The 26731-nt window shown below is 36.6% G+C and overlaps 1 protein-coding gene across 1 annotated transcript in view; it reads right to left on the bottom strand.

The window, feature by feature from the left end:
- tox3 (TOX high mobility group box family member 3) overlaps positions 1-26477 on the bottom strand; it is a 60176-nt gene extending 33699 nt beyond the window's left edge. Inside the window, exon 1 of the mRNA XM_046841098.1 lies at positions 25772-26477. Within this exon, the coding sequence (XP_046697054.1) occupies positions 25772-25873 (102 nt within the window). The 5' untranslated portion in view covers positions 25874-26477. The remainder of the gene's footprint in view (positions 1-25771) is intronic.
- Positions 26478-26731: the final 254 nt, after the last annotated feature.

Genomic DNA, 26731 nt, shown 5'->3' with positions numbered 1-26731 from the left:
ACACACACACACACACACACACACAAACGGCAATTGCCAAGCACCATCTACAACACATGTACCAGCACGGATCTCTACAGTCATCTGTCTTCATTAGGCTGCTGCCTTTGACCAGTTTTTCTAGCTCTCTGTTGCATGGAAGACATCTGCAGCACACCAGTGTGTCGAGAGCTTGGGTCTGCATAAAGCCTCAACCTTGCAACAAATCACTCCAACAAATCACTCAGACAATTACAGATAATAAAAGAGCAAGTCAGGCCCATAGAAGAAAGCAGTATGACAAACCATCAGGCTGAAAAAGGAAGAGATATTTCTCTGCCATTCCACCACCACAGCAAATACAAAGAGAGACTTTATCTCATCGTTCACTTCAGTTAAAAGCATCAGGGTTGATTGAGGGCTTGGATGGAGTTGCCACCCTACTGAGAAGCTGATCTCACGAAACATTAGGACGAATTAAGATGAAATGCAATGTGATTGGATTTTCACATTTATTTGAAAGAAGCTTAAAAAAAAAAAAAAAAAAAAAACGTTTGAAAAGCTAGCAGTGCGCCATCTCCAAACATTTAACCTTGCTAATGTTTCATTATTCTTCAAAATGTTTCTGGCTTCTTAAACATTAATTGCCCAGACTGATTAAATCTTTGGTAATTAATGATGCTTAAAGTGTAATAACAAAGAAATTATACTGTAAAAGTGGAGTGAAATGTTTCAAAATATCTAAAAAATAACCATAAACTACACAAACTCTGACTACTAGGTCCTCCCAAGGTCACATGCAAATAAATGTGCAACTGCAGGCAAAAACATATAATTATGCACAGTTGAGTGCAAGAGTTTGCATCACATATAGTGTCAGTATGAAAAAGGGCAGTGTAATTAGCAAACACAATAAAAAAGTAAAAAAGCATTGGAAAATTAAAACACAATGAAGAGAAATTATTCAAAGTTTTTCTTGTCAACTTAATTTGCAGATTGATATGAATATTTAAGTACCCATATTGTTATAAGAAAAATTATATCATCAGTTCTAGTCCTAGGGGTATGCAAACTTTTGCACTTAATTTTTTAATTTTGTACATAATTCCAGTTCACAAATTCTACTTCTGGAAATTAGCATTTTTGGATTTATGGTCTCAATTTCTCTGAACTTTCTAATAGGTGTCGTGATTCCCTTTGTAAAAGCTCGTGCAAAAGTCACACTTGGTTAATATCGGGAAATTTGGCAGGGCCAAAGATCAAATGAGGCTTCACTTCATCTGTTCTTGCATTCATCCAATGACATTCAAATCGAACTCTGTGTGACTGACGCCTTCTAATCTGTTATTCCACTCTCTCGCCAGAGGCACTGCGTTTCACACACTAGTGGAGATGCTGTCAGATCAGAGTTGTCATGTATAACAAAGCGTGTTTAAGGGATAATTAGGGCCAGATGGCTGTTTGTGGTGCCAAGTGAGACAGGCAGTCCATATGCCTGTCTGTGGCACATCTGCACCACTGTAAGCTACGCAACTCTCACAAGTGTCAGTCATTCCCATCACTTTAGCTTTGATCATGTGACCCTCCATCATTAACATGATTTCATGATTGCATGATTGCATGCTAATACACTGGCTAAGGCATCTACCCAGAATGGCAGCCTGGCAGTACTTAGAATTCCAACTTGCAACCTTCCAGTTAGTGGTCCCAAGTTGCCAAGACTAAGCCACCACTAATTCTATATAGTGTTACAAACCTGGGCTACTTACTGGTTCTTTGAATGGTTCAGAGAATTGTCTTTTAGAATATAAAGGATCTACTTGCTACCTCTAAATAATCCAATGAACCACTGAAGCTGAACAGAGACTTTTAGAGAAAGAACTTTCCCTTTGAGAAATCCTTTAAGACATAAGAAAGAACCTTTTCATAATTTAAGTATTTGAAGATTTACGTTTTAAGAATAGATTCTATGCTTCTGGCTTTCTACCTGGGATCTACTTGGAACCTTTTCTGAAAAGAAAACCAATTTGTACATAGATCTGCATAGACCTTAAAAAAAAATGTTAGAGTACAAATAATCTAAACGTAAAAGCTTCATCTGTGTTTTTTTACTTGTTTCAGAGAGCTTCCACTAGTGTATCTGTATGGTCTCTACTTAACTATTATTAGAGGATACCACTTTGTTGTAGGCATTTACCCAGAGAGACAATGCAAGATAAAAACTGGCTACCATATTGTTTCTCTGATTTGTAGGCTTCTATACATACAAAATGAAAAAGCACTTGGATGGAAGACAGGTTTTTTTTCTCTTTCTGACAGAATTCTACTTACAGACTTTTCTAAAATGGATTATCTCTCTTTTCTGTATAGACTTCTGTATAAAAATAATATAAAAGAATGAGCCGAATGAACATTTCAGGAAAAAGTTTTTTCTTTGGTGGAAGACACACACACACACACACACACACGCTCCGAAGTCCAAAAGTCAGTGGGATGTTTAGTGGAGTTCGTCTGAAGAAATGGCTTCCTGATGGGGCTCTATTTGCAACCTCTATAAAAACGAAACCCTATGATTCTACATGTAACTTTTATGGGCTTTCCCAGGAGGACAAAACAGAAAACTCTAGGAGAGTGTGGAATATTTGTACCTGTAGTGGTTATTTGGGTTCCACTGCAATAATTTTTAATAGGAAAGTACTGCTGTAGCATTCTGTTTAGAATATTTAAGGATTCTCTGATTGTAAGTTTTTTACGTCTGGAGAGCAAATCAAAAAGACTTCTCAATATTCTTTAGTGTTATCTTGGGGATAAACCGAAGCCCATTATGGTTTTCAGTTGCCAGTCTAAAAGGGTTCTATGTAGAGTAATTCCCTAGCATCGAGAGTTCCGAATGTACCTATTAGCTACCTATTAGGTAGATAAGAACCATTCACGATCGAATGAACTCTTGAAAGCCCTTTTTGTACAAAGAATTTGGACATTCTGTGGCAATGATTAGTCAATTACACATACCACACTGGAAAATCTAAATGCTGAACAAATCTAAAAGCCAGGCCATGATATTTCAATATGATGACGTATTATTAGGCATTTTTACGCCTGTGTAAAACCCAGCTATAATCTGTGACCAAAACCATGCAACTCTAGTTGTCCATGAATTAACACTGGCAAACACATTTCTATATATTCCACTGTGAAAAGAAATCTTTCATAAATAGACTCATAAAATCAATATAGTCTATGTAACCCCATCTGGGTAATTTTGAAATGAACACACTAGACTAATTTTGGCAGCACGGCTGCCAGTAACAGTAATCCTGAGCTTCATATGCCTCCACAAATCTACACATTACAGGAGTGCCTTTAGCATGGCGCCTTTCCCAAACTACTTTATTAACTGTGTAGAAATAAGATATAAATGTGTTTCACATTCCAAAACACACATCTGGCGGCTGGTGGGCCTAATTCGTCATTGTTATTCAAGAGCTTGATCAGCCAACACTTAAAACAAGATCCTCCTAGATTCTAATTAAGCACTACGGTACCTCCCAAGGGTTCCGCTTTGGCAAGGCAAAGCACTTTGATTTATGTAGCACTTTGTTGTTAGCACTCACGGGCTTGCCTGTTGCAAACACGCCACTAGCGCTTAAAGCAATTTCTCGTATTTGTTAATTAACTCCTGCTAACAGCGCTTTCCTCAACATTGTGAGACAAAATGCTGTGGATTGATTGCAAATATGCCCTATTATTTCATGTCTCCACCCAACAAGCAATTAAAATGAAAATAATTTGCCGTCAATTGAGCCCTCATTGGGAGGGGAAAACTTTCGAAGCATACCAAATAGTGTGCGTTTAGAGCCAGCAATCACGCAGCACTGATAGGCTTTCAAAGCTCTAATTAGCTCTCAACCTCGTGGCTGTCCGACGGCATTGCTCCAAAGTGTGAGCTCTCGCTCTGGTGAATTACACCAAATGTCGTGGCTCTCGTCAGCTAACCCTTCAGCCTCAATCATTAGATGCACATACACACTCAGGCCTGCTGCAGAACAGCTGAGATTAGGAATCGCCTCTCGGTCCTACTACAGAATCAATGAGACAAGATAAAACTGATTTCTTTACGGTAATGTCAGTGATTAAACACGCTGGCCGTATGTAATCACTCAGATTGGACACTAACACTAGAAACGTAAGAAGCTAGGATTAGATTTGAATAAGTTACCTCACTATCAACAAATAAAGACTGAACTGATACTACTGGGCAATGGTCAGATTGTTTGCCCAACATTCATCCATATATCTTAAGTGATTCTTTCTGGTCTGAGTAACAGGGGGTCCTGCACCAATCCCAGGAAATCTGGATTCAAGGCAGATACATTCTCTGACTTTGGAAACCAAGTACAAATAAGAGACCCTGTAGGAAACCCATATGGAAAATCTGCAATCTGAGCTCAAGTTCGAACCCAGGACTTGAGAGCTATGGGAAAGCAACAGTACCTGCTAATTATCTCATTATGACAGTGTGTCATTGTTATGTTAGCACTACCTAGAAGATGCCACTCCAGATTTTGTAAATACCAATATTGTGAATCAAGACATTTGCTTAAAATTGCTCACTAAGTAAACAATAACTATATATCATGCCAACTATATATCCCACAGCAAAGCACAAAACAATGTTTGGTCCACTTCTTTAGTTTCTGCAGCCCAGCGGTTTCTTCCAGCTCACTGTGTTTTTGAAGAAGTGTAAAGAACCATTTAAAATTCTAAGACTATTAATGAAAAAACCTGTATAAATGTACATTTTCCCTTCATCAAAATTAATTAAATTCAAATAATTTTTATTTGTATAGTGCTTTTAACAATGGACATCTCAAAGCAGCTTTGCAAAAATAACATGTTGATAAAGAATGAATAAGATTGTTCTTTATAATTGTAAGTTTGTCCCTAATGAGTGAGCCAGTGGCAACTATGGCAAAAAAAATCCCCTGAGATGGCATAAGGCAGAAACCTTGAAAGGAACCAGTCTAAAGAGGGAACCCATTCTCATTTGGGTGGCACCGAATGTTCATCAAAAGCACTCAATCATCCGTTTACATTTTACATCAGATATAGAATGTTTCAAGTTTACCTTGAAGCAAAAGATCTTTGGTTCTTTTCCATGTTCCTACGCAGTAGACATTGCCTGTGTTATGAGAACATGATTTCCATAAAACAAACAACATAAGGACAATCCTAAATGTTAGGCTGTGTTTTATCTGTTTTCTTAAGAATTGGCTCAGGTTTTCTTTGCACTAATGCACAGAGGACTCTTTGCTATCATATCAAATTGGAAGGAAGTGAAACGATCCATCCCTAAAAGAGCTTATATTGAAAATTCTTCAGATGTCTTTGGCAGATGTCCTAACATTGCTGATTTCTTACAGACAGGGAAAAACTGAAGAACCAACATTAAGAACAGAGAGGAAAGTTCAGTGTCATGGTTATTTTATAATTCAATAATTCCATTTTCCTCCAATCAAATCCAATAGCCATACCCACTTGGTTTCTATTGAAATTCATAGTTGATGTAGATAAATTTAGTGCAAGCTACAAAAAAATATTTTTAGTAGCAAATACATCTTTCTCATCTTAAGTTCTTCTGGAACTTTTTAAATAATATACATTTGATTTGTTTTGGCTGCAGTTTTGGCTGAGAAAAAAACAGAGAAAAGCACAGTTTTTGCTAGTGCAGGGGGGGTCAAAATTCTTAAAAGATGGCTAAACTGTATGTATTACCGCCTCCGCTTTAAGCATTATAAGCTTTTACCATGTTACACTGAATTCATTTTTCAGCCTTGATTCCTAGCCCATCTAAAAAAACACACCAGTCAGAAAGTACATCACCCCTGTGTTATTTCTTACTCACACACTTCATACTAAAACTGTACTACTCAATCTCATCATACTCATCATATCCATTACAGTAGCTAAGAGACATAGATAAAGCAGATAACAACTTCATTGACTTAAAGATTACAGCTTTTGATTGCAGGCTGAATAGACCTCAAAAATAGGCATTTAAATAGATGTTTTATTTTTAAGGGAGAAAGGAAAAAATCAGCAGAGTAATTACAGAGATTTAAAGTGAAAAATGGATGATGTTTCCTTTTCCTTTACTTCTTTGACCCTGTCTAATACAGATTTTTACTATGCTGAGTCCAAAAACAAAAAATAAAAACACGATGGAGCTGTAAAGTGAATTAGGTGCTTGGAGCTTGCATGTGCAAACATTTTTTCTTTCTCTCCAGATCTCCAGTGATTTCACGTGTGAGCCAAGAAAGCAGGAGGCGATGAATGTTCTTCGTTAAACTGAGAGAGATTCTTGATTGAAGAACTGCTGCTAATGTCCAACATAGCAGCTGGTTAAATATACAGTGATTTTAGCTGCATCTTATAACTCTGCCTTGCAAGTCTACAATTTTGTTTAAATCAGAGGTACACTAATTATGTATATATTGCCACCAGTGTGTTTGTCCAGTCCTAACCTAACAGCCTAGGTCATTAGGAGTATTAACTAACACAAAAACAAAAGCTATAATACATGACCACGGTTATGTGGACACCTGACCATCATATAGCTCTGGTACCGCAAACTGCTGTCACAACTATAGATGGCGTGTGTATCCACAAACTTTTAGCCATAGAGTGTACTTTGAGCCAACTGTTTGATCACGTAACACATCATGTTTGCGGCCCCCTCGAACAGAAGTAGCAGGTTACAATTTTATCTATGACTTGTGGATTCCTTGAAAAACTTTGCATGTAAAAATATAATTTGCATCTTCGTACCTTCTTTATTAGGCTAGCAGTAGTATGACAGTTTTGAGATAGGATTCATAATGAGTAGCTACTAGAGTTTTACAAAACTCAATATAGATTTGTTTTTTTTTTGTTTTTTAGTTGTTTATTCTATTTTGCTTTGGGGCAACCATGAATAAAAGCTAATACCCCAGATAGGACATCTGATAAATTGTTTTACCCATGTGCATAACAAGACTAAGCCAAAATGTCCTTTTGATAAAATAGTGCTTCAAATTTCCATTTTAAGAAGATAATGGATTCTTTTCAGAATGGACAATTGCGTCCGAGTATAGTATGGTTGATTGTAAGGGTGTTCCCACATGTTTGCAGCTGCACCTATCATATTTATTAATAAATCTTTGTCTTCTTTCATTAGTTGGGTTAAAATTATATTAGGGTGAGATAGGACCATATGGTCTTAAAATCCCAATAATACATACACTGGACTACACTAGAGTTTAGTCTTTTTTACTAGTTTTTAGTCTTAAGCTAAAACAGATTGGTGCATTAATTTTGGCAGCCTGACAAGATCATTACAGCCTATCTTTATTTCTGATTATGTAAGATAACATTTTATTACAAATATTCAATGTAAAAAATCTGCAACATGTATAATTTCCACCCCACTCCATTATGTCTGCTTTGACCTTGACCAACAAATGAAATGTTTTATACAAAAACGCAGTTACTGCTACTGATACGCTGTAATCTTTTCCAACAAATACAAAAAAATTGAGCTGGGAAATGAAAGGAAAGGAAGGATATTATCTTTTAGATATTCTCAGGAGAGAATGCTTGTGCTCAATTTGCCAGTGTAATTTAACAGAACTGTGAGGAGGATGAGGAGCGTGAGGGTTGAGTAAGGTTAGGGATGCTTTTCATCGATCTGGCACTAGTCAAAGTACATCATTCGCCTTCAGAAAAAACACCTTTCTTCAAAGGCACACTATCTACATTCTGTATTATTTTCATCAAAACCATGCACAGAGTGAATAGTGTGCCAATGAGCCTTGTAATAGTATTTCTCTGCTACTGTGAAAAAGAAATTTGAGCCCAGTATGTCCAAGCGCAATAAAGTATAAAATTCATTGGACAAAAGAAATGTCATAGTGGGTGAGCTTCATCTTTAGAGGTAACATAAACTTCTCAAAGTAACTGCATTGTGCTCATCCAGAGAAGATTGCTGACTATGATTTTGTTCTTTTTTTTTTGTTGTTGGGGAGGGGTAGAGGGTCAGCACAGTGAAGCTGCCTCACATCTCCAGGTTTTGATGCTGAGCTCTATCTGAGGTTACTATCTGTTTGTAATTTCTCCTTGGGAAGTTTTCTATGGGTTTCTTTTGGGTTAACCAGTTTACAAAAATTGCTAATTGCTAATACATGGATTTTGCAATGGACTGGCAACACTCCCAGGGCCAATATCCCCAACACACACATACACAGTTTCACCAAGTGCTACTGGGATTAGATCCGAATCATCACAACCCTGCCCGGGATAAAGTGCTAACTGAAGAGAAATGAATGAATAAATGAATACATGGACAGGATGAAGTTGACTTTTTCAGCTACAGCTAACAATAAGTTCATTGAGCTCACTGATGCATTCTGGCCTTGGTTTAAGCATATCCATTATAAAAGTATTAAATTCGCAAGGACTTTCAGCAGGTCTAGTATAATTAACCTGGGAATTTTAATTGTTAAAAAACTAGTTCAATAGGAAACTATTAGATTAATGCCTCAAGGTATATTTAAAACCATTATGATGATCCTTTTCAGTGTAATCATGAGTAACAATAATAATTATTGTAATTATAATAAGAACATGATCCAAATGCTTGAGCCCAACACCAAAAACTGATTGGACTTTAATAATGTATTATAAATAATAACTTACATTATTTATTTAGTATTTTTTTTATTGTCTGAACAGCATCTTGTCACACCATTTTGTATAATTGCCTAGAAGCCAGGTATTTATTTTTTGTGCATTTCCCATTTAAATGTATCCATGAAACAGCATTTTTGCACTTTACTTTAAGGGCGTGGTGACTTTTGCACTCATTATATTGACATATGAGAAATATATGGCCACATTTTTTTCGAACACCCTTTGTTATCACACCCATATGTGCAAGTTCAACATCCCATTCCAGATTTTTTTCCATTTTGCGGTTATAAGACATAATAATAATAATAACTAACTTTCCTGGGAAGGTTTTTCACTAGAGTTTTGAAGCATGACTGTAAGGATTAGTGTTCATTCTACAAGATACAAATGCATTAGATCAGGTACTAATGTTGGGCAAGGGGGTCTGGGGTGCAACCATTGTTCCAGTTCATCCCAAAGGTGTTCAGTGAAGCTTAGTTTAGGGCTCTGTGCAGGAGTTCTTTCACTCTAGCCTTAACATGCCATGTCTTTACTTAGTGCACAGGTGTTTTGTCATCCTGGAACAGATTTATTAGCTCCAGTGAAGGAAAACCACAGCATATTATCATTTGAGACAACTGCGTTTTCTCAATTAATGTAACAACAGTTTACAGAAGAAGCACATATAGATATCATGTTCAAGTGTCAACATATTTGACAATATAGTGTATGTGTATGTAACTGAAATAAAACCCAGTTAGTAACATTTATGTTAGTTTGAACTATATTAATTTATTCTCTCTGCAGAGACAATATTTTCAACAGCAATTACACTGTCACAACACCACTTTTGAAATATCCATATTGTATGTAAACTTTTATACTCACTAGTTATTATTCAGTATTTAATTTTACAATGCAATACTCAGTGACTTCAATTAAACTATTAGATTAATGCCTCAAGGTATATTTAAAACCATTATGATGATCCTTTTCAGTGTAATCATGAGTAACAATAATAATTATTGTAATTATAATAAGAACATGATCCAAATGCTTGAGCCCAACACCAAAAACTGATTGGACTTTAATAATGTATTATTAATAATAACTTACATTATTTATTTAGTATTTTTTTTTTTTTTTAACAGCATCTTGTCACACCATTTTGTATAATTGCCTAGAAGCCAGGTATTTATTTTTTGTGCATTTCCCATTTAAATGTATCCATGAAACAGCATTTTTGCACTTTACTTTAAGGGCGTGGTGACTTTTGCACTCATTATATTGACATATGAGAAATATATGGCCACATTTTTTTCGAACACCCTTTGTTATCACACCCATATGTGCAAGTTCAACATCCCATTCCAGATTTTTTTCCATTTTGCGGTTATAAGACATAATAATAATAATAACTAACTTTCCTGGGAAGGTTTTTCACTAGAGTTTTGAAGCATGACTGTAAGGATTAGTGTTCATTCTACAAGATACAAATGCATTAGATCAGGTACTAATGTTGGGCAAGGGGGTCTGGGGTGCAACCATTGTTCCAGTTCATCCCAAAGGTGTTCAGTGAAGCTTAGTTTAGGGCTCTGTGCAGGAGTTCTTTCACTCTAGCCTTAACATGCCATGTCTTTACTTAGTGCACAGGTGTTTTGTCATCCTGGAACAGATTTATTAGCTCCAGTGAAGGAAAACCACAGCATATTATCATTTGAGACAACTGCGTTTTCTCAATTAATGTAGCAACAGTTTACAGAAGAAGCACATATAGATATCATGTTCAAGTGTCAACATATTTGACAATATAGTGTATGTGTATGTAACTGAAATAAAACCCAGTTAGTAACATTGATGTTAGTTTGAACTATATTAATTTATTCTCTCTGCAGAGACTTTAAACAATATTTTCAACAGCAATTACACTGTCACAACACCACTTTTGAAATATCCATATTGTATGTAAACTTTTATACTCACTAGTTATTATTCAGTATTTAATTTTACAATGCAATACTCAGTGACTTCAATTAAACTAATAGGAAAGGTCAGTATTTATGAGACTGATTTAACCTTAGATTTATGAAGTTTGAAAAGTACAAATCTAATCTAAAGGGTTTCAAATAGAGTTTAGAGTATGTATGTTTGCCTACTGTTACATGCCTTCTCCTCAAGTCAATACTTTCCCAATAAGCTCCAGATGGGAACCAGCTGCTCAGCTTCCCTAATGCAACTTTATTAGAACCAAAATGCTACATTCATTTACTCTGTAGCACAGAGGAACAGGCTGGCATTTTTGTTAAGGATACTTCTGAGGCCAATAGAAATCACATCAGCAATGAAGCAATCACTGTACAATTTTTGGAAGCCATCTACAAAGCAGCCACTCTCAGCTTGTAATACGTGTATGGAATAAATATCCACACTGAGGGGAACCATATGTTCCTCTGAAAGACTTGCACTGCTTCAATCATCTTTTCTTTCTCTCATTTTTCCCCCCAGAGTTGAGTTAGTGCTCACCGAATTCTCTGGTTTTATACTCATTCCTTATTTTCTCTATTCAACATCAAAATGAGAACATGTGTCAAAACTTATTACGGCACTACCGAGCTCAAAGCTTCATTTAGCCAAATAAATAAAGAAAATGGATGGGGAAAGGAATAAGCACTTTGCAGACTTTGCGGACCCAAAGGTTTGTATTACAATTGAAAATATGCAGTGACGGGTATGAAAACAATTTCATGGTTGGTCAACTGGAAGACGGTGCACACGTGTGTGAAAGGTCCCTATCTTCATCCACGTGTTTGATTCGCTATCGTGTCACGTGATAGTCAAGTGATTAATTGCTCATGTTAGTCAAGCATAATCTACAACACGGGATTCCAGGCTTGGAAATGAGTGTCCTTGGATCGTAAGAGTACACAAACAGTGTTGTTTGGACTTGGATTGAAAATGCAACACAAACATAATCAAAGTGACACGTTGTATTTGGGATGTACAAGATGTTTGGCGATGGAGATATAAACTAAACAGAATTAAATGACAGAATGGCAAACAGTACTATTTAAGGCTGCTTTCACATTGGGAATTTATATAATCTACCAGTACTGCAATGGGTTCAAGCGGATGGCCGCTTTTAAAGTTCTAATATTTTCCATTACTTCAAAAAAAGTTTTTAGAAGTCAACAAGTGATTGCTAAGCAGGTTTAAGAGGCTTGCAGCCAGAGGGCAGCAAGGAAACAAGGTAGAAAATTAAGACATTTAGAACATAAAAAAGTATTTAATATTTCAATTTCTAACTAAAACAAACAATGTGAAAAGTGGGGCAAGCTAGCTTATTAGCTGGTACTATTGGAAGGCAAAAAAAAAACAGTGTTGTTATGGTTACAGTGGCTGCCTTGCATGAGCCATTCCTTTTTTTTTCACAGCAGCACAAAAAGCTCTTTAGATATCGTATTTTCTGTAGAATAAAATGCCTAGTGTGAAAATGTGAAAGCTGCCAAACACTAGACTCCGAGCTGTGAATGTGGTGATAATGATGGTAATGATGATGATGATGATGATGATGATGAGGGGCTGTAATCTACACATGGAAATGAACCAAATCGTTTCAAGGATAAGATTTTGACTATTGAAAAATGAGGAGTGTGAAAGAATGTGAAAGAATTACCATTTAAAATAAATGATATTACATTCCTATTACATTCACGGAGAAAACAAAGACTCTTTCATTCTTATCAGTCGAATGCAATAGTATAACGGATGCCATTAAAACTCTGCAGAAAAAAAGATGATGGAATGGGTTTCTGATTTGCATTAGCTTTTTTTGTGGATATAATTAAAATGCATTTGGAACTGATTTGGATATTAACCTACCTACCTGTTTTTGTGGGGATTAACTGGAAGAACACTAACTAATGAGCTTTTTTAAAGTGAGTTATTCAGTTTCCAGCACATGCAACTGTGATCGAGCACCATCCTGGTTGGGGAAAATCCCACAGAATGGCAGGATGAGAAAAGATAAACAGGGAAAAGTGGCTGTGGAGAAAGAATGTCAAAGAAAGCTTGAGCCAATCAACACTCGAGAATACTGTGATCACTTTTCACTTTTGTCAGCAAGGGACAACTAAAAAGATGTTACTTCCCTCGGCCATTTCAGTGTGCTCTGTTTGCACATTCAAATGAGTCTTTTATTTACTTTCGCTCTCTAAACTCTTTTCTCGCTGGTATTTGAACACCTGCTGTTTTTGTCAGGGCCACGCCGAGCCATCAAGAGCCGCAAAGCATTGTGGGCGCAAGCTCAGCACAATGAGCAGTCAAACAAAAGACTAATGGAATAATCAGTTCAGTATGATTTCACCTCATCATCTGCTGCGTGCTATCAGACAACTCATTCTCCTGCTGCATTAATGAGGGCGGAGGTTTGCTTCTCCTATCCTCTTTTTCTTTCTACACTTTTTACAAATGTCAAAACAACTGAGAAACAGATGCCTGGGTGAAATTAAGAGGCAATAAACAATGGATTAGTAGACATAAGGTGACTAAGCAGAAAACAAAATGATTTAATATTTCAATTTCTAACTAAAACAAACAATGTGAAAAGTGGGGCAAGCTAGCTTATTAGCTGGTACTATTGGAAGGCAAAAAAAAACAGTGTTGTTATGGTTACAGTGGCTGCCTTGCATGAGCCATTCCTTTTTTTTTCACAGCAGCACAAAAAGCTCTTTAGATATCGTATTTTCTGTAGAATAAAATGCCTAGTGTGAAAATGTGAAAGCTGCCAAACACTAGACTCCGAGCTGTGAATGTGGTGATAATGATGATAATGATGATGATGATGATGATGAGGGGCTGTAATCTACACATGGAAATGAACCAAATCGTTTCAAGGATAAGATTTTGACTATTGAAAAATGAGGAGTGTGAAAGAATGTGAAAGAATTACCATTTAAAATAAATGATATTACATTCCTATTACATTCACGGAGAAAACAAAGACTCTTTCATTCTTATCAGTCGAATGCAATAGTATAACGGATGCCATTAAAACTCTGCAGAAAAAAAGATGATGGAATGGGTTTCTGATTTGCATTAGCTTTTTTTGTGGATATAATTAAAATGCATTTGGAACTGATTTGGATATTAACCTACCTACCTGTTTTTGTGGGGATTAACTGGAAGAACAGCTTTTTTAAAGTGAGTTATTCAGTTTCCAGCACATGCAACTGTGATCGAGCACCATCCTGGTTGGGGAAAATCCCACAGAATGGCAGGATGAGAAAAGATAAACAGGGAAAAGTGGCTGTGGAGAAAGAATGTCAAAGAAAGCTTGAGCCAATCAACACTCGAGAATACTGTGATCACTTTTCACTTTTGTCAGCAAGGGACAACTAAAAAGATGTTACTTCCCTCGGCCATTTCAGTGTGCTCTGTTTGCACATTCAAATGAGTCTTTTATTTACTTTCGCTCTCTAAACTCTTTTCTCGCTGGTATTTGAACACCTGCTGTTTTTGTCAGGGCCACGCCGAGCCATCAAGAGCCGCAAAGCATTGTGGGCGCAAACTCAGCACAATGAGCAGTCAAACAAAAGACTAATGGAATAATCAGTTCAGTATGATTTCACCTCATCATCTGCTGCGTGCTATCAGACAACTCATTCTCCTGCTGCATTAATGAGGGCGGAGGTTTGCTTCTCTCCTATCCTCTTTTTCTTTCTACACTTTTTACAAATGTCAAAACAACTGAGAAACAGATGCCTGGGTGAAATTAAGAGGCAATAAACAATGGATTAGTAGACATAAGGTGACTAAGCAGAAAACAAAATGATGGAACATTTTGCTCCTGCAGTGGTTTAAAAAGATAATAAAGGACAGCTTTATGGTTGAATCTTTTTTGCTACTTTAATGCTGCATTAGTTGTTTAAGGTCTTAGATTTATGTCTATATTTTGCTGCACATTCGACTTTTCTTCTATTCAGCACAAACTGGGCTACAGAGGAAACATTTCTCAATTATATGAAATGTACAGATACAGCAGCCAGAAATTAAAGTAAAAACCTGGTGTGCTAAGAAATATGTTATAGAAGTCGAATTAATTATTAATGAAAAACTGCATATAGACAACAGACATATCAAATTGCACTCACACTGGAATTCATTAAATATTAACATGCCCACCCTCATCCCAAAACATCTTTCAAACAAAACATATTTCTTTGTTTGCTTCATTGGCATGTTTCCCTCATCCTCATTCTCTCATAAATTATTCTGTAGTGTTCAACCCTAGTCTCAAATAACATACAGTACCTGTACCTTAGTATGTAAATGTACCTGTGTGAAGTTGATAATGTGGTTTTTGTATCTTGTCAATGTCATTTATCCAAACCCCCCCACCAAAACAAAAAAACAGGCAAATACAGAAAGATATTTTAGGCAAAAGCAAGTTTGTCTGCAACAATACATTATCACCATATTCAGATCCTAATATAGACATCTTCCTCATTATAACCACGAAGCTAAGACGGATTTAATGTTAACATTCTGCATTCTTGACATTTTTGTGGCTTGTATTCTCACATTCATAGGAAAAAACCGTTGATGTGAACTTACAACAACTATTTTGCTATGTCATAATTAACCATTACATTTTCATAGTCAGCGGTCACATAACACATAGTCACATAACCGCTTTTAAAAATTTAATCATATGGTATACAACAAGGCTAAAACATTTGTGGAGAACCTCTTTAATCCAAAATAATAAATAGCTGATTTTTGTTATTTAGAAGAGATAAAAAAAACATGATACTGTTTTTTGATGAACATTCATTATACTGCTTGATTCTGCTTTATACTTTAAAGGTCATACAAATGAAGAATGCTATAATTAGTCAGATTTTAATCTCATACATTTTGATTAAAAAAGGATGGTCACATGAAATCTCTCTGTGTGCTCAAGCTGCTGATTGGGGTTGTAGATAAAATTATCTCATGACAGCAGTCTCCTGCTTTCCTAAAATACCCACTGCTGATAAAAAAATAATAACCTTAAAATGCTCAGTATGTGACTTACAGAAGCTTGTGAATATTACGACAGTCTATTATCAACTGTAAAACTTGTAAACTTGTAATACACGTTTAAAACCCACACAACTGTTATTATTAGATATTCGAATGCATTTTAGCAGAGTAAACACAGCAGATACACGATATGCTCTGTGCAATGGTTTCCCATTCCCTTTTTATTTGAAATATTTGTTAGACAAGCAGCGGGAAAGACCTCAGACTTTCTGGAATTAAAGTGCATGGAGATACTTACTTAGTTTTACCAGAGGCTGTTGTCACAACTGGAGTATCATTTGACAGATCAGCATTCCAGATCAGCTCTTTATTTTAACAATGAGATTTGTTGAAGGGAGGGGTGGTGTAGAAGGGGGACTTTGGAAATGGTTTGGGTTCCAATTTTCAGGTTATTTTTCCCCAGCAAAAGAACAAGGATATTCTAAACCTTGACCAAATAGGTTTGTGAATAAATTGCACTGGTGCAATATGAGCGTCTTCCCTTTGAGACCTCGGAAGAATAAAACATTCCTGGCAAATCTCACAGGACGATTTGGTGACACTGCTCACCATCTCTTAACCAATCATGTCTCATTCTTTTGTTCTCTGTTTCCAAATATATATATATATATATATATATATATATATATATATATATATATATATATATATATATATATATATTCAATAAGTTGTCCTTTGTAATAAGTAATGTTTATAAATCAGTAATTCTTCATGTCATGTTGATATAGCACCTGAGTAAGATGAATGGTCGTTTTGACACATTATATTCACATTGCATTTGAAAAAAATGTGTAATCGCTCAGTTAAAATGAAATTATATCACAGCTCTTGTAAATTTATTATAAATGCTTATGTAGATGTATGTCCATTCGCATAACAGTCTTACGTAGGTTTCATGTGGCATCATTAACACTATGCACTTGTAGTCTTTTGAAGTGAAGCATTATTAGACATTGGAACAAAACACTGGTGTCCTAAGCTCACCTTGCTCTTTTGGTGTTATATCAACTTGGCATCAATGCTAGTCTTTATGACAGCTCATATCAGCTCAATCAGCTGAAATCAGCTTTATTTGAGTAAGATTAGGTTGTCATGAGAGGCTTATTTATGTTGATTTCATGTCACCATATGAATACTAGTATTACCAAAATCAGACCAAAGCACAATTTATGAATATTTAAAGCACTATTGTTTATCATCAGTTCTAACAGCACCATCTTTATTAGTCTTTATAATTGGTTAAGTTAGTTTATGTCATAGGTCTTCTAGAGATAATTTTGGTTTCAAATGGCTCTGTAAGTTGTTACAGCTGTTGAAATAATTGATAAATTAGGGCTGTAGCTATCAATTATTTTAGTAATCGAGTATTCTACTCATTATTCCAACAATTAAACAAGTAATCGGACAAGGGGTAATTTTTCATTTTTAAAAAACAATACTAAATATACAAGAGAAAATAACACAGATCTCTTAAAATGAACACATTTTGTTTCCTTTTTTAGAAAAATTTACATTTCATTTCTGAAATTGCATATAATTGCATATCTGTGAAAACTAAACCCATTTAGTGCATCAAATGCAAATAAAATTAAATCAATTACAATTACGAACTTACAAACTGTTATTTTCTTTGGATCAAATCCTATGAAAACCTGTTTTCGCCACGTAAAAAAAAGGTTCGCCGAATTTATGACTTTATTTCTCGAAATTCTGACTTTATTTCTTGTAAATATCCAACATTTCTGGTGCATAACTATGTTGTGGGCCTGAAGTTTGAAGCTGTTGTTGTATAAACAAGGCTCTTCTCCTTCATCTGACTTATTCCGTCTCCTCCAGAGCTGATTGTTAGACAGAGTTCTCTCCAGGGATCAGAGGCTTAGTTTGATACCATGCGATTCTATTGATTGTAGTTGATTTCATTTTCAATGTGTAAAACTTTCTGGAACTACAGAGCGACTGACACTGCCGGATTTGAAAAAAAAAGTTGGAATTGCAAGAAAATAATTTTTAAATAAAGTTAGAATTGTGAGAAATATATGAAGTATTTTGAGAAAAAAGTTCGAACTTTTTAAATGTTTTGGAAACAGGGTTCCATATCTTCTCCTCGGGGCTTGCTGGTTATTTTTTTCGTTCCTCCATTTTTTTATTCCACAGCGTCTTCTGTGTTTACCTGTCCAGAGCACTCCAGAGTTCAGGTGGTGCATGAGTAATAATGGTCTGCAGGGAAACACAATGCTCGATGTGTAGTAACTGACTTAACGAAGCATCGCCTCGATTATTTTTTGTATTCGAATTACTCAAGTTACTCAAGGAAACATTTCAGCCCTACATTGGATTGTGAAGGAACTTGTATAGATTGTATGTTATGTGGCTCATGTACTGGCTCATACCTGCTGAAAGAAGTCTATATACATAGCATACATCAACATCCAAAGCATTACTTTGCAAATTATTGTGAAAGTGTTTATTTCAACTTGGCTCCCATCAGTTCTAACCAAATTCAGGTTGTTATCAATGCTAATGTTGGTTTATATCAGTGGTCCTGAACAGCTTATGTGAGTTTAATGTAGCCCTAAAGTACTGGCAGTGAAAAGTGTAACATGATACTAATGTCTTAGCTCAACTGACCTGCTCCCTCTGCAGCCATCATTCAATTAGTAAGTGGAGAAAAACAATGGAAATTTTTTGAAATATGGCTTTGCTACATGAGTCACATTGGGCTTAATATCATATTCCTCACTCTTCCAGATTCAATTACATCCCTCAATGTCCTAAATCTCTCTCAGGTCAAATATTACAAGGGCAATAGCTTTAATCCACAATCAGTGGATCAGTGGATCTCAACAGTGACATGGCTTCTGTGTATGAAAGTGTGTGCAGCTCTGTGGTGATATTTTATGCATGTTTCATGTTTCAGTGTATCTGAATATCTCGTGCTGAGACCTTATTGTCTGCTGGTTGATCTCAGCTCTGCGACGTGAGTCAATACTGCTTTATTGATTCACTTTTTGGTTTTGCTTCATATATAAAATGCCATTTAAGGCTCCTGGTTTCTTTGTTCCATCCTTTATTTTATGCACATGACCCGCCAAACCTCACATTAAAGTTCTCAACAGTGGGCATTTTTTACCCCTAGTGTTAACACGTTAACGGGTGTAGTAGTTCACAATCAGCAGAGTTTAATAAGATGACTCTGAATTTCCCAGAGCAGCTTGCATACAGACTGTTTCTCTACTGTAAAAAGACTGGAATCAATCTGATTCAACTCAATATTTCATATTCATATTTATATTCAATATTTTATCCAACTTGTGATTACAGTTGCTGCAGACCATGACAATGGGAACCCATGTGCCTGTTTGAAATAATATGCTAGTGTTTTCAATTTCAGGAGGCAAGGTTAAAGACAACAGCTGATCTCACTTGGATAATAGTGTCTGTCATGTGCAAATTAGCATAATGACTTGTATTAATAAAGATAATCAAACACAAGAATGGAATGTAGGTAGGTTGTGCAATTCTGTAACAAATGCATTTATCCCACAATCATAAACTATAAAGTTGTGATTGCATAAATTGGCAATATATGTATTTACACAATGTAACCCTATAAACACTGCCCTTATAAACGTTTTAATGAAAACTACATAACAATAAAAAAAGCCTAGGTTTGTTAGTTAAGAACTTACTGTATGAAGGTTTAATGTCACTCTATAAACAACCCTTCCTTATCTGAAGTGCTGACAAATGCTGTCAATCAAGATGATCTCCCTGTGCCATAGAAACATGAAAATTAACAAAAAACTTTGAAAAAAGTTTGGCTAAAATAAACAACTTGGTAAGTTTTTGTCAATGTAGAGCTAATGTACCACTAAGACACTATGATAAGTTGCTGGGTGAAATGACTCTTCATAAATAAGTTTTGATCAACTGCCATAAATGGCTTATATGGTTTAAAGATTAAACTGAACTAGACCTTGACATATGAGGCTACTTGACATAAGCTTTTATCAATACATAAGTAGTTTCATTAACCTCAACTTCAAGTGTGCATGTAGGATGTTTTTGCAGTGTTGATACAAACAATGTAAAGCAATACAATATGAATCACAGTGGTATATGTGAATATTGTTCTTGCATAACTCGGATTATAATATTATCTTGCTGATCTGATTATAAAATCTAATTACGGCTGTGTGGTTCTCAGAATGATCTCGGTGCTGCATTTACATCTGATTACACTTTTCCAGCAAAATAACTCCACACATTGCCCACATTTAACCCATACAGTAGCCTTGAAAATATTGTGCAGTAGAGGACACATTAGACAGGAAAATGTTTCAGACACATAATCCACCATGATATTTGAGATTTATAGGATATATTTATAGAATATATGACTACAAGTGTGACTCTCTCATCCTGGAACCACAATCACATTACATCCCAAGTTCATCTAGGACATAGATCGATAGAGAGAGAGAGAGAGAGAGAGAGAGAGAGAGAGAGAGAGAGAGAGAGAGATGAGCACTTCATTTGATTTCCGTTCATCTTTCTGAAGAGAACGTGATATGATTTGAAGGTCACTTCCTCTGTGTAAGTGTGTTAGTGTAGTTGCAGTATCAAGTTCATGTGCAAGTGTCATCAATTGCAATCCCAAACCCAATTTCATGCTTTGATTTTAATTCTTGTGCTGCAAGTATGACCAAAATTTCTGAATGATTAACGACTCAAATTCCCAGGAGCCATCAAAGAGTCTGGTTGTATGTTTTTTTACAATTGTAACTACTTAATTTTCCAATTAATTCCACGCCAGCTACTGAATAATGCTTAAAAACAACACAAAATATGTCTGGAAGTTTCACTTCAATGGCAAAATACACATTGTGCTTGGAAAATCCAAAACAAAACATTCACATCTGCTTCCTCTTGAGCACAATCTCCATCTAAAAAGCTGCTATTTGAAACGTGATCACCGATGGCCAAGCTTATTTTTCCTTTCGGCACTCGATCATTTTGCCAATGATGAGCATTTTTCACTTACCGCAAATAGAACTACACTTTGTGTGGCCATGTCAACCGTTATCGCTGTAGAGGCATTACTAAGGAAGTGCAGGAACTTAGAACAAAAGCAAAAACAAAATATAATACGACACGATACGCCATCATAACAAGTGGAAATGTTTCTCACAGGAACATTGTATTAAACAAACAGTCCAAAAATCTGTCCTGTTTAAATATAAACCATTATTATATGACGTGTATTAATCACGCCTCGTTCTTGTAAAGACACAAGACTGAAGCAAACTGCAGGCAGGGTGTGTTCATGTAAAGCAGTGTTTGGACAGGTGTGGAACTAATGCAGATATTTAAAGTTGAGGATATAGAGTGTGTTATATTTTTACTCCTCAATACACAAACTAAGCCAAGAAGCTGAATCTGCCACTTTTTAAGCACTTTAAGGGGGAATTCTTTTTTAAAAAGGCAATACTTCGCTAACTATAGGCAGATTGCTTGTTGTAATTCTACAAAAAAACAATCAAAATGTATATTTTCATATATAAATGCTTAAGAAATACACTTTTTTTTTTTTCTGTTGTTACAGTTAGCTGTCATAAAAAATACTTTGTAGTTTGTAGATTAAGAAAGTTTCTTAGTTTTGTTAAAAACTGCATTAGTATTGAACCAGTATATGTTATATAGCTACTTTACTGTTTAAAAGTGTATATTTTAATAACAGATTTCACAGCATTTAGTAGTGATCAGCAACATTTCTTTTATAGAAACTGTATGGTTAAGTAAAACTTTTTCCCTTAAAGATGTTATTTCCGGGTTAAACTTAAAAATGAAAGTTGTTGGTTAAATGACAGTTAAGTTTACAATTTTTGTTAAGCTCTTGTCAAGGAACCATAATCAGCTAGTAGTCTAGAGTCTAGTAGTGTGTATGATGAAATGATCGCAGCTGTGTACGTTAACAATATATACACACACACACACACACACACACACACACACACACACACATTGAGAACAATGTAAGGAGTTTAACCCTTGCATGGCTGATCTACAAAACAACAGAGCGCTCCTATAGCCTCAGGAAAAGTGTGTGTGTGTGTGTGTGTGTGTGTGTGTGTGTGTGTGTGTGTGTGTGTGTGTTTGGGCTTTTGAATGGGTGTTTTGTTTGCCTTTGTGCTGCAGCAACAATGAGTGTGTGTGTGTGTGTGTGTGTGTGTGTGTGTGTGTGTGTGTGTGTGTGTATGTGTGTGTGTGTATGTGTATGTGTATATGTGTGTGTTGGGGCATTTAGGGGTGTGTATAGAAGATCAGTGGGTGTAAACACCTCTGTAATTTACCATCTCTGATGCTTGTCACCTCATTTCCTTTTTTTCCTTTGTTTTTGGCACAGTGGCATGAAATCATGTGATACAATTGGATCTTTGTTCCAGCAAAATATCTTGTTCTCATCTTCTTCACATTAAAGCACTGGAAATAAAATTGGCTACAACTTCAAAATTCTAAACATCAGTGCCATCATCATCATCATAATCATCATCACCATCACACATGCAATGTCAAAAATACAAAAGATGTTACAAAGCCCAGTTGGACGGCTGAACCCAATCTGCTCCATTTGTTTACGGTGTATTTATGATTTGTTTAATATGGTTTGGTGAACATAGAGAAGTGCTACCACACTGTGTTTCTGAGGCAATTTGTCATGAGTGTGTGTACACATTTGCCATCTGTTAGTACAAACACACACACACACACACACACACACACACACACACACTCATGCACACACTTCCTGACACAAAGTCCAGTGGGGTTGCCATGGCGAGACTAAGGCACAAAGAGAATCGTCCATTCTTGCATAACTGAATGAAGCTTTTCATCAGACATAGAGGTGGGGGAGAAATGTGTGAGAGAGAAAATGAGAAAGGGACAAAGAAAGAGAGAGAGAGAGAGAGAGAGAGATACAGAAGGAAAAGAAGACTACAAATGCTGACAAACACCAAACTGTGGCCAAACTCCACTAAGGGAAATGCTGTCTCATTATTTACATTAGTGTTATTCCTGTTATCTCAGTTAAACAGCTCCAGATCTTTCTCTAGGACAATAAAAGTACTTAAATTAAAACACACACACACACACACACACACACACACACACACACACACACACACAGTATATATGCAGTCAACCTGGGCTTTTATTTAAAAAAGCAAACTTCCCCAAAGAACTGTAAAGACCTTTAGTGCAAAAGTTACTGAGAGAGTGCGAAAGAGTTCACAGTGATGCTAGCTCTACCATTTAATGTTCTTTGTGTTCCTTCTGTCAAACCTTTCTGTAGCTCTTTCGATCTACCGAGCACTAATGGAGTGAGCACTTGACATCATTGTAAAACCACAATAAAAACACAACCAGTCCCACTAATGGCCTCCGCATGCCTACGAGGCCAATGTGTCAGCTCCGACTCACCCTCTTTTCCCCCAACCTTGTTTTAAAAAACGCAGGCCAAACAAAATCAACTGGAGAACCGACATCTCAGAACCGGGGCTCACATTTAGACCTGAGTGCAAGTAAAAAAAAAATTAATAAAGATGACTGCTTCAAAAGCTTCTGACAAACTGACATAAGAAGGAAAAGAAAACACAACCACTGCTGCCACCACCAATAGCACCAATAACAACAACAACAACAACAACGGGATCTTCCATAACAATGTAGGCATGTGTTCATTTAAGCTTTTCAGAAGTGGGTGCATTTTTTTCTTGTAAATTTGCCTTGACTGCTACCACATGTGCAGCCTGTCTAAACTGTACGCTCGAGCCCAAACCGCACTCATTACAGAGCAGAGAAGTGGCCAATCAGCAACCTAATGTCAAAACCAAACTGCAAATGTAGCCGTAAAGTTGTAGTTCAGTCATTTGTATTAAAAATCCATAAATGCAGAAACATAAAGCGAATCAAAAGATGTAAAGATTTAGAGTGAAATGAAAAGTTACAAATGATTTAGGATAATTAGTACCTGTTGTTGTTGGTTCAATCCCATATAAATGTTTGGGAGATTTTTGATAAGAATATAATTTTCAGTGAGTGCTGGGTTTTTTTTTTCCAGTAAACCATAATTGTTTGCCTGATCCAAATAACTATAACATCCTTGTTTCTTTCTTTAGATGCCCAGATTAAGAAAGTTCACTCAAAGTTCTCTTCTGCTGTTCCATTTTCTCCTAATCCAATCATACAACATTATCCAGGGCTTCATTGGACCAGTGGCTAATTAATGCTCTGATATGGCATTATGGACTTAAAGTGATTTCTAAAGGACATTTTCTTTTCCTTTTTTTTAAGGAAACACTTAATAATCGGTGTAAGTTACAGACTACTCAAAAGCTGCGATTAAAAGTAAATGATCTACATGACTTTGTGATTTGAGATAACGCTGTGTGATAAAAACGGTTTGCAACTGCACAGCTCACATTACTGAATACTTTCGGATGCTATATCAGGTGGATTAACGTGCATTAAGTGGCCACATAAAACTTGTGCTGATTAAAGGAGCTATCATTTTACACTCTTGTGAAATTAGTGCTTGTATGGCAACACACACACACACACACACACACACACACACACACACACACACACGTGTCCTGAAAAATCATGGCAATGTGTTTATTTATGGTTTGTTTCCTTAGTGATATTTACCTGCATAAGTGTATATGTAGAGGTGCAAAAAGTTGTGGCAAGTTGAAAAAGGGCATGTCGCCCTTGTATAATGATCTGTGTTTTGATTTTCTATGAAAATACTTTGTGGAAATTCTGCAATGTTTAAATGCACACACACAAGCTTTTCTCAGAGATGCATAGGAGCATAGAACACTGACCTCATGGATGATTTTTAGCATTTAACAACATGGCATTCAAACTGTTTTGTTATAACCACAAATAGCATGGTAATGTTCTTGACATATCCTAACTCACATGCATATATGTTATTTAAATAAAGGCAAATTATTAGGCTTGTTTGCATGATGGAGTTCACTAAGTTAAACACTGATAGCCTGTTGTACCTCATCACAAAATGTGCTTTGTTAAACAAGATGGTATCTAGTCAAGGGAGGGGTAAAAAAAAAATAAAATAAATTTACCAACTGTTTGGGAATTTCAACTCTGGCTGTGAAAACTTTCATGCCCCAACAGCAACATTTACACAATACCTTCTGAAAAGGTCAACAAAACACACACAAACAAACAAGTGGCCCAAAACGAAAACATTCCAGTCATATCGTTGTGTCATGATGTCCATGATGTCCAAACGCAAATCCGTGCATTGTCCCGCAAGCGCGCGAGCTCGGCTTTTGTCTCGCGCGCTCGCGTAACAACTGCTTTAGAACAACGCGCGTGCTAAATCGCTCGTGAGTGAGCGATCGCTGCTTAATTCAACGTGACACTCCAAATGAACGGGTTGGATTTGTTTTCAGCTCAACTAGCTTCCCTGTCATTCAGCAAGTATCTAATCCAGACTCGGCATGTATAACCCTATAATAAATCATACTGATGGCAACTTCTACACAATTTGCCCCCTTTATGCAAATGTTTTGGGCTCGTTTTTGCGCGCACCTGCTCCATTACGACCCTCATCTCCACCACCCACAATTGAACTCATGCAAAACTACAACAAATGATTTCCCTGCTCTTTACCCAAAAAATATCTTAGTAGTGTTGCTTTTAAACGCGCAAAAGGTTCCGACCGGCTTATACCTTTAACACATGGCGAGGTCGCACGCGCGTCAGGGTATACGACCAAACCATTGGTAACGCATGAACCAGACACGATTATGTGGATTTTATAGATGCATGCATGAATGATGAGTGATGCACTGTTTTGTTACAAGTGTTTTAAATGTGGACGGGTTTATTTTAATGTCAGCAGAAGTGCGCACAGGCGCTAAAGCAACTTTGTGCAAGCGGGATTATAAGCATCCTGTCTCACCTTGTTGTAGCTGTAGTAGCCAGAGCAGTGGGAGAAATCCATGTTCTGTGGATCTCCGGGAATGGAAGTCCCCCCTGAGGACGGATAAAATCGTACATCCATGTTTTCCCCCTCGGAAAAGGCGCAGCTGCACCGCAACCAGTTTGTATTTCTTTGCGCTGCCTTCTTTATTTACAATCCAAGAGGAAGACTAAAAGATGGAGTGTTACAGCAAGAATTAATGACGTGAATAGATTGAAAGGTATAAAGTTTTTCACTAATCCCGGGTTTTGGTCACCTCGAGGAGGTAAGGGGAAAATGTCCGGGGAAAATGTCTCGCGCGCGCTCGGAGAAGTGCGGGACACAAAAGGAGGCAAAAAACACACACAGACACACCGATCACACACACACACAGTGCTGAAGCAAAGTGAAAAGCGTGCTTCCTTTCACAACCAGTTCTTTCAAAGCATCAGGTTTGAATCAAATGCGTCCAAGTCCAAAGTTAGACTAATCTAAAAAAAAAGAACCAAAATGACCCCTTTCCATAGGGTACTTCTCTCCGTCACCATTATCCCTCCTTCTTTTCCTTATTATCAGCTCCTCGGGTCTTACAGAAAGGAAAAAAACTTCCGAAGTGCAGGTTACAGATTAATTATGCCGCCGGGTTTCAGGGGATCAGAGATAACCAATAGTCTCCTTGTTAACATCAGCCTACATCAAGCTGTGTGTTTTTAAGCGTAATGAAGAAGAAGAGCGTGCGGCCAACCGCGACCACGCCCCGCGCCCCGCTAACCACGCCCACTGGGTTGTTACATAGAGCTACTGCAACCCGGCCAGCAACTTAAAGCCAAGAGTTAGGACTATTATATATACTATTATATACCCTACACACAGACACACACAGACACACACACACAAACACACACAAACACACACACACACACACACACACACACACTGTATGTGTATATATATATATGT

This window comes from Silurus meridionalis, chromosome 26 (assembly GCF_014805685.1).
Source record: "Silurus meridionalis isolate SWU-2019-XX chromosome 26, ASM1480568v1, whole genome shotgun sequence".
Classification (NCBI taxonomy): Eukaryota; Metazoa; Chordata; class Actinopteri; order Siluriformes; family Siluridae; genus Silurus; species Silurus meridionalis.
Note: the sequence above shows the minus strand (reverse complement) of the source record. Positions and strands in the feature narration are given on the sequence as shown.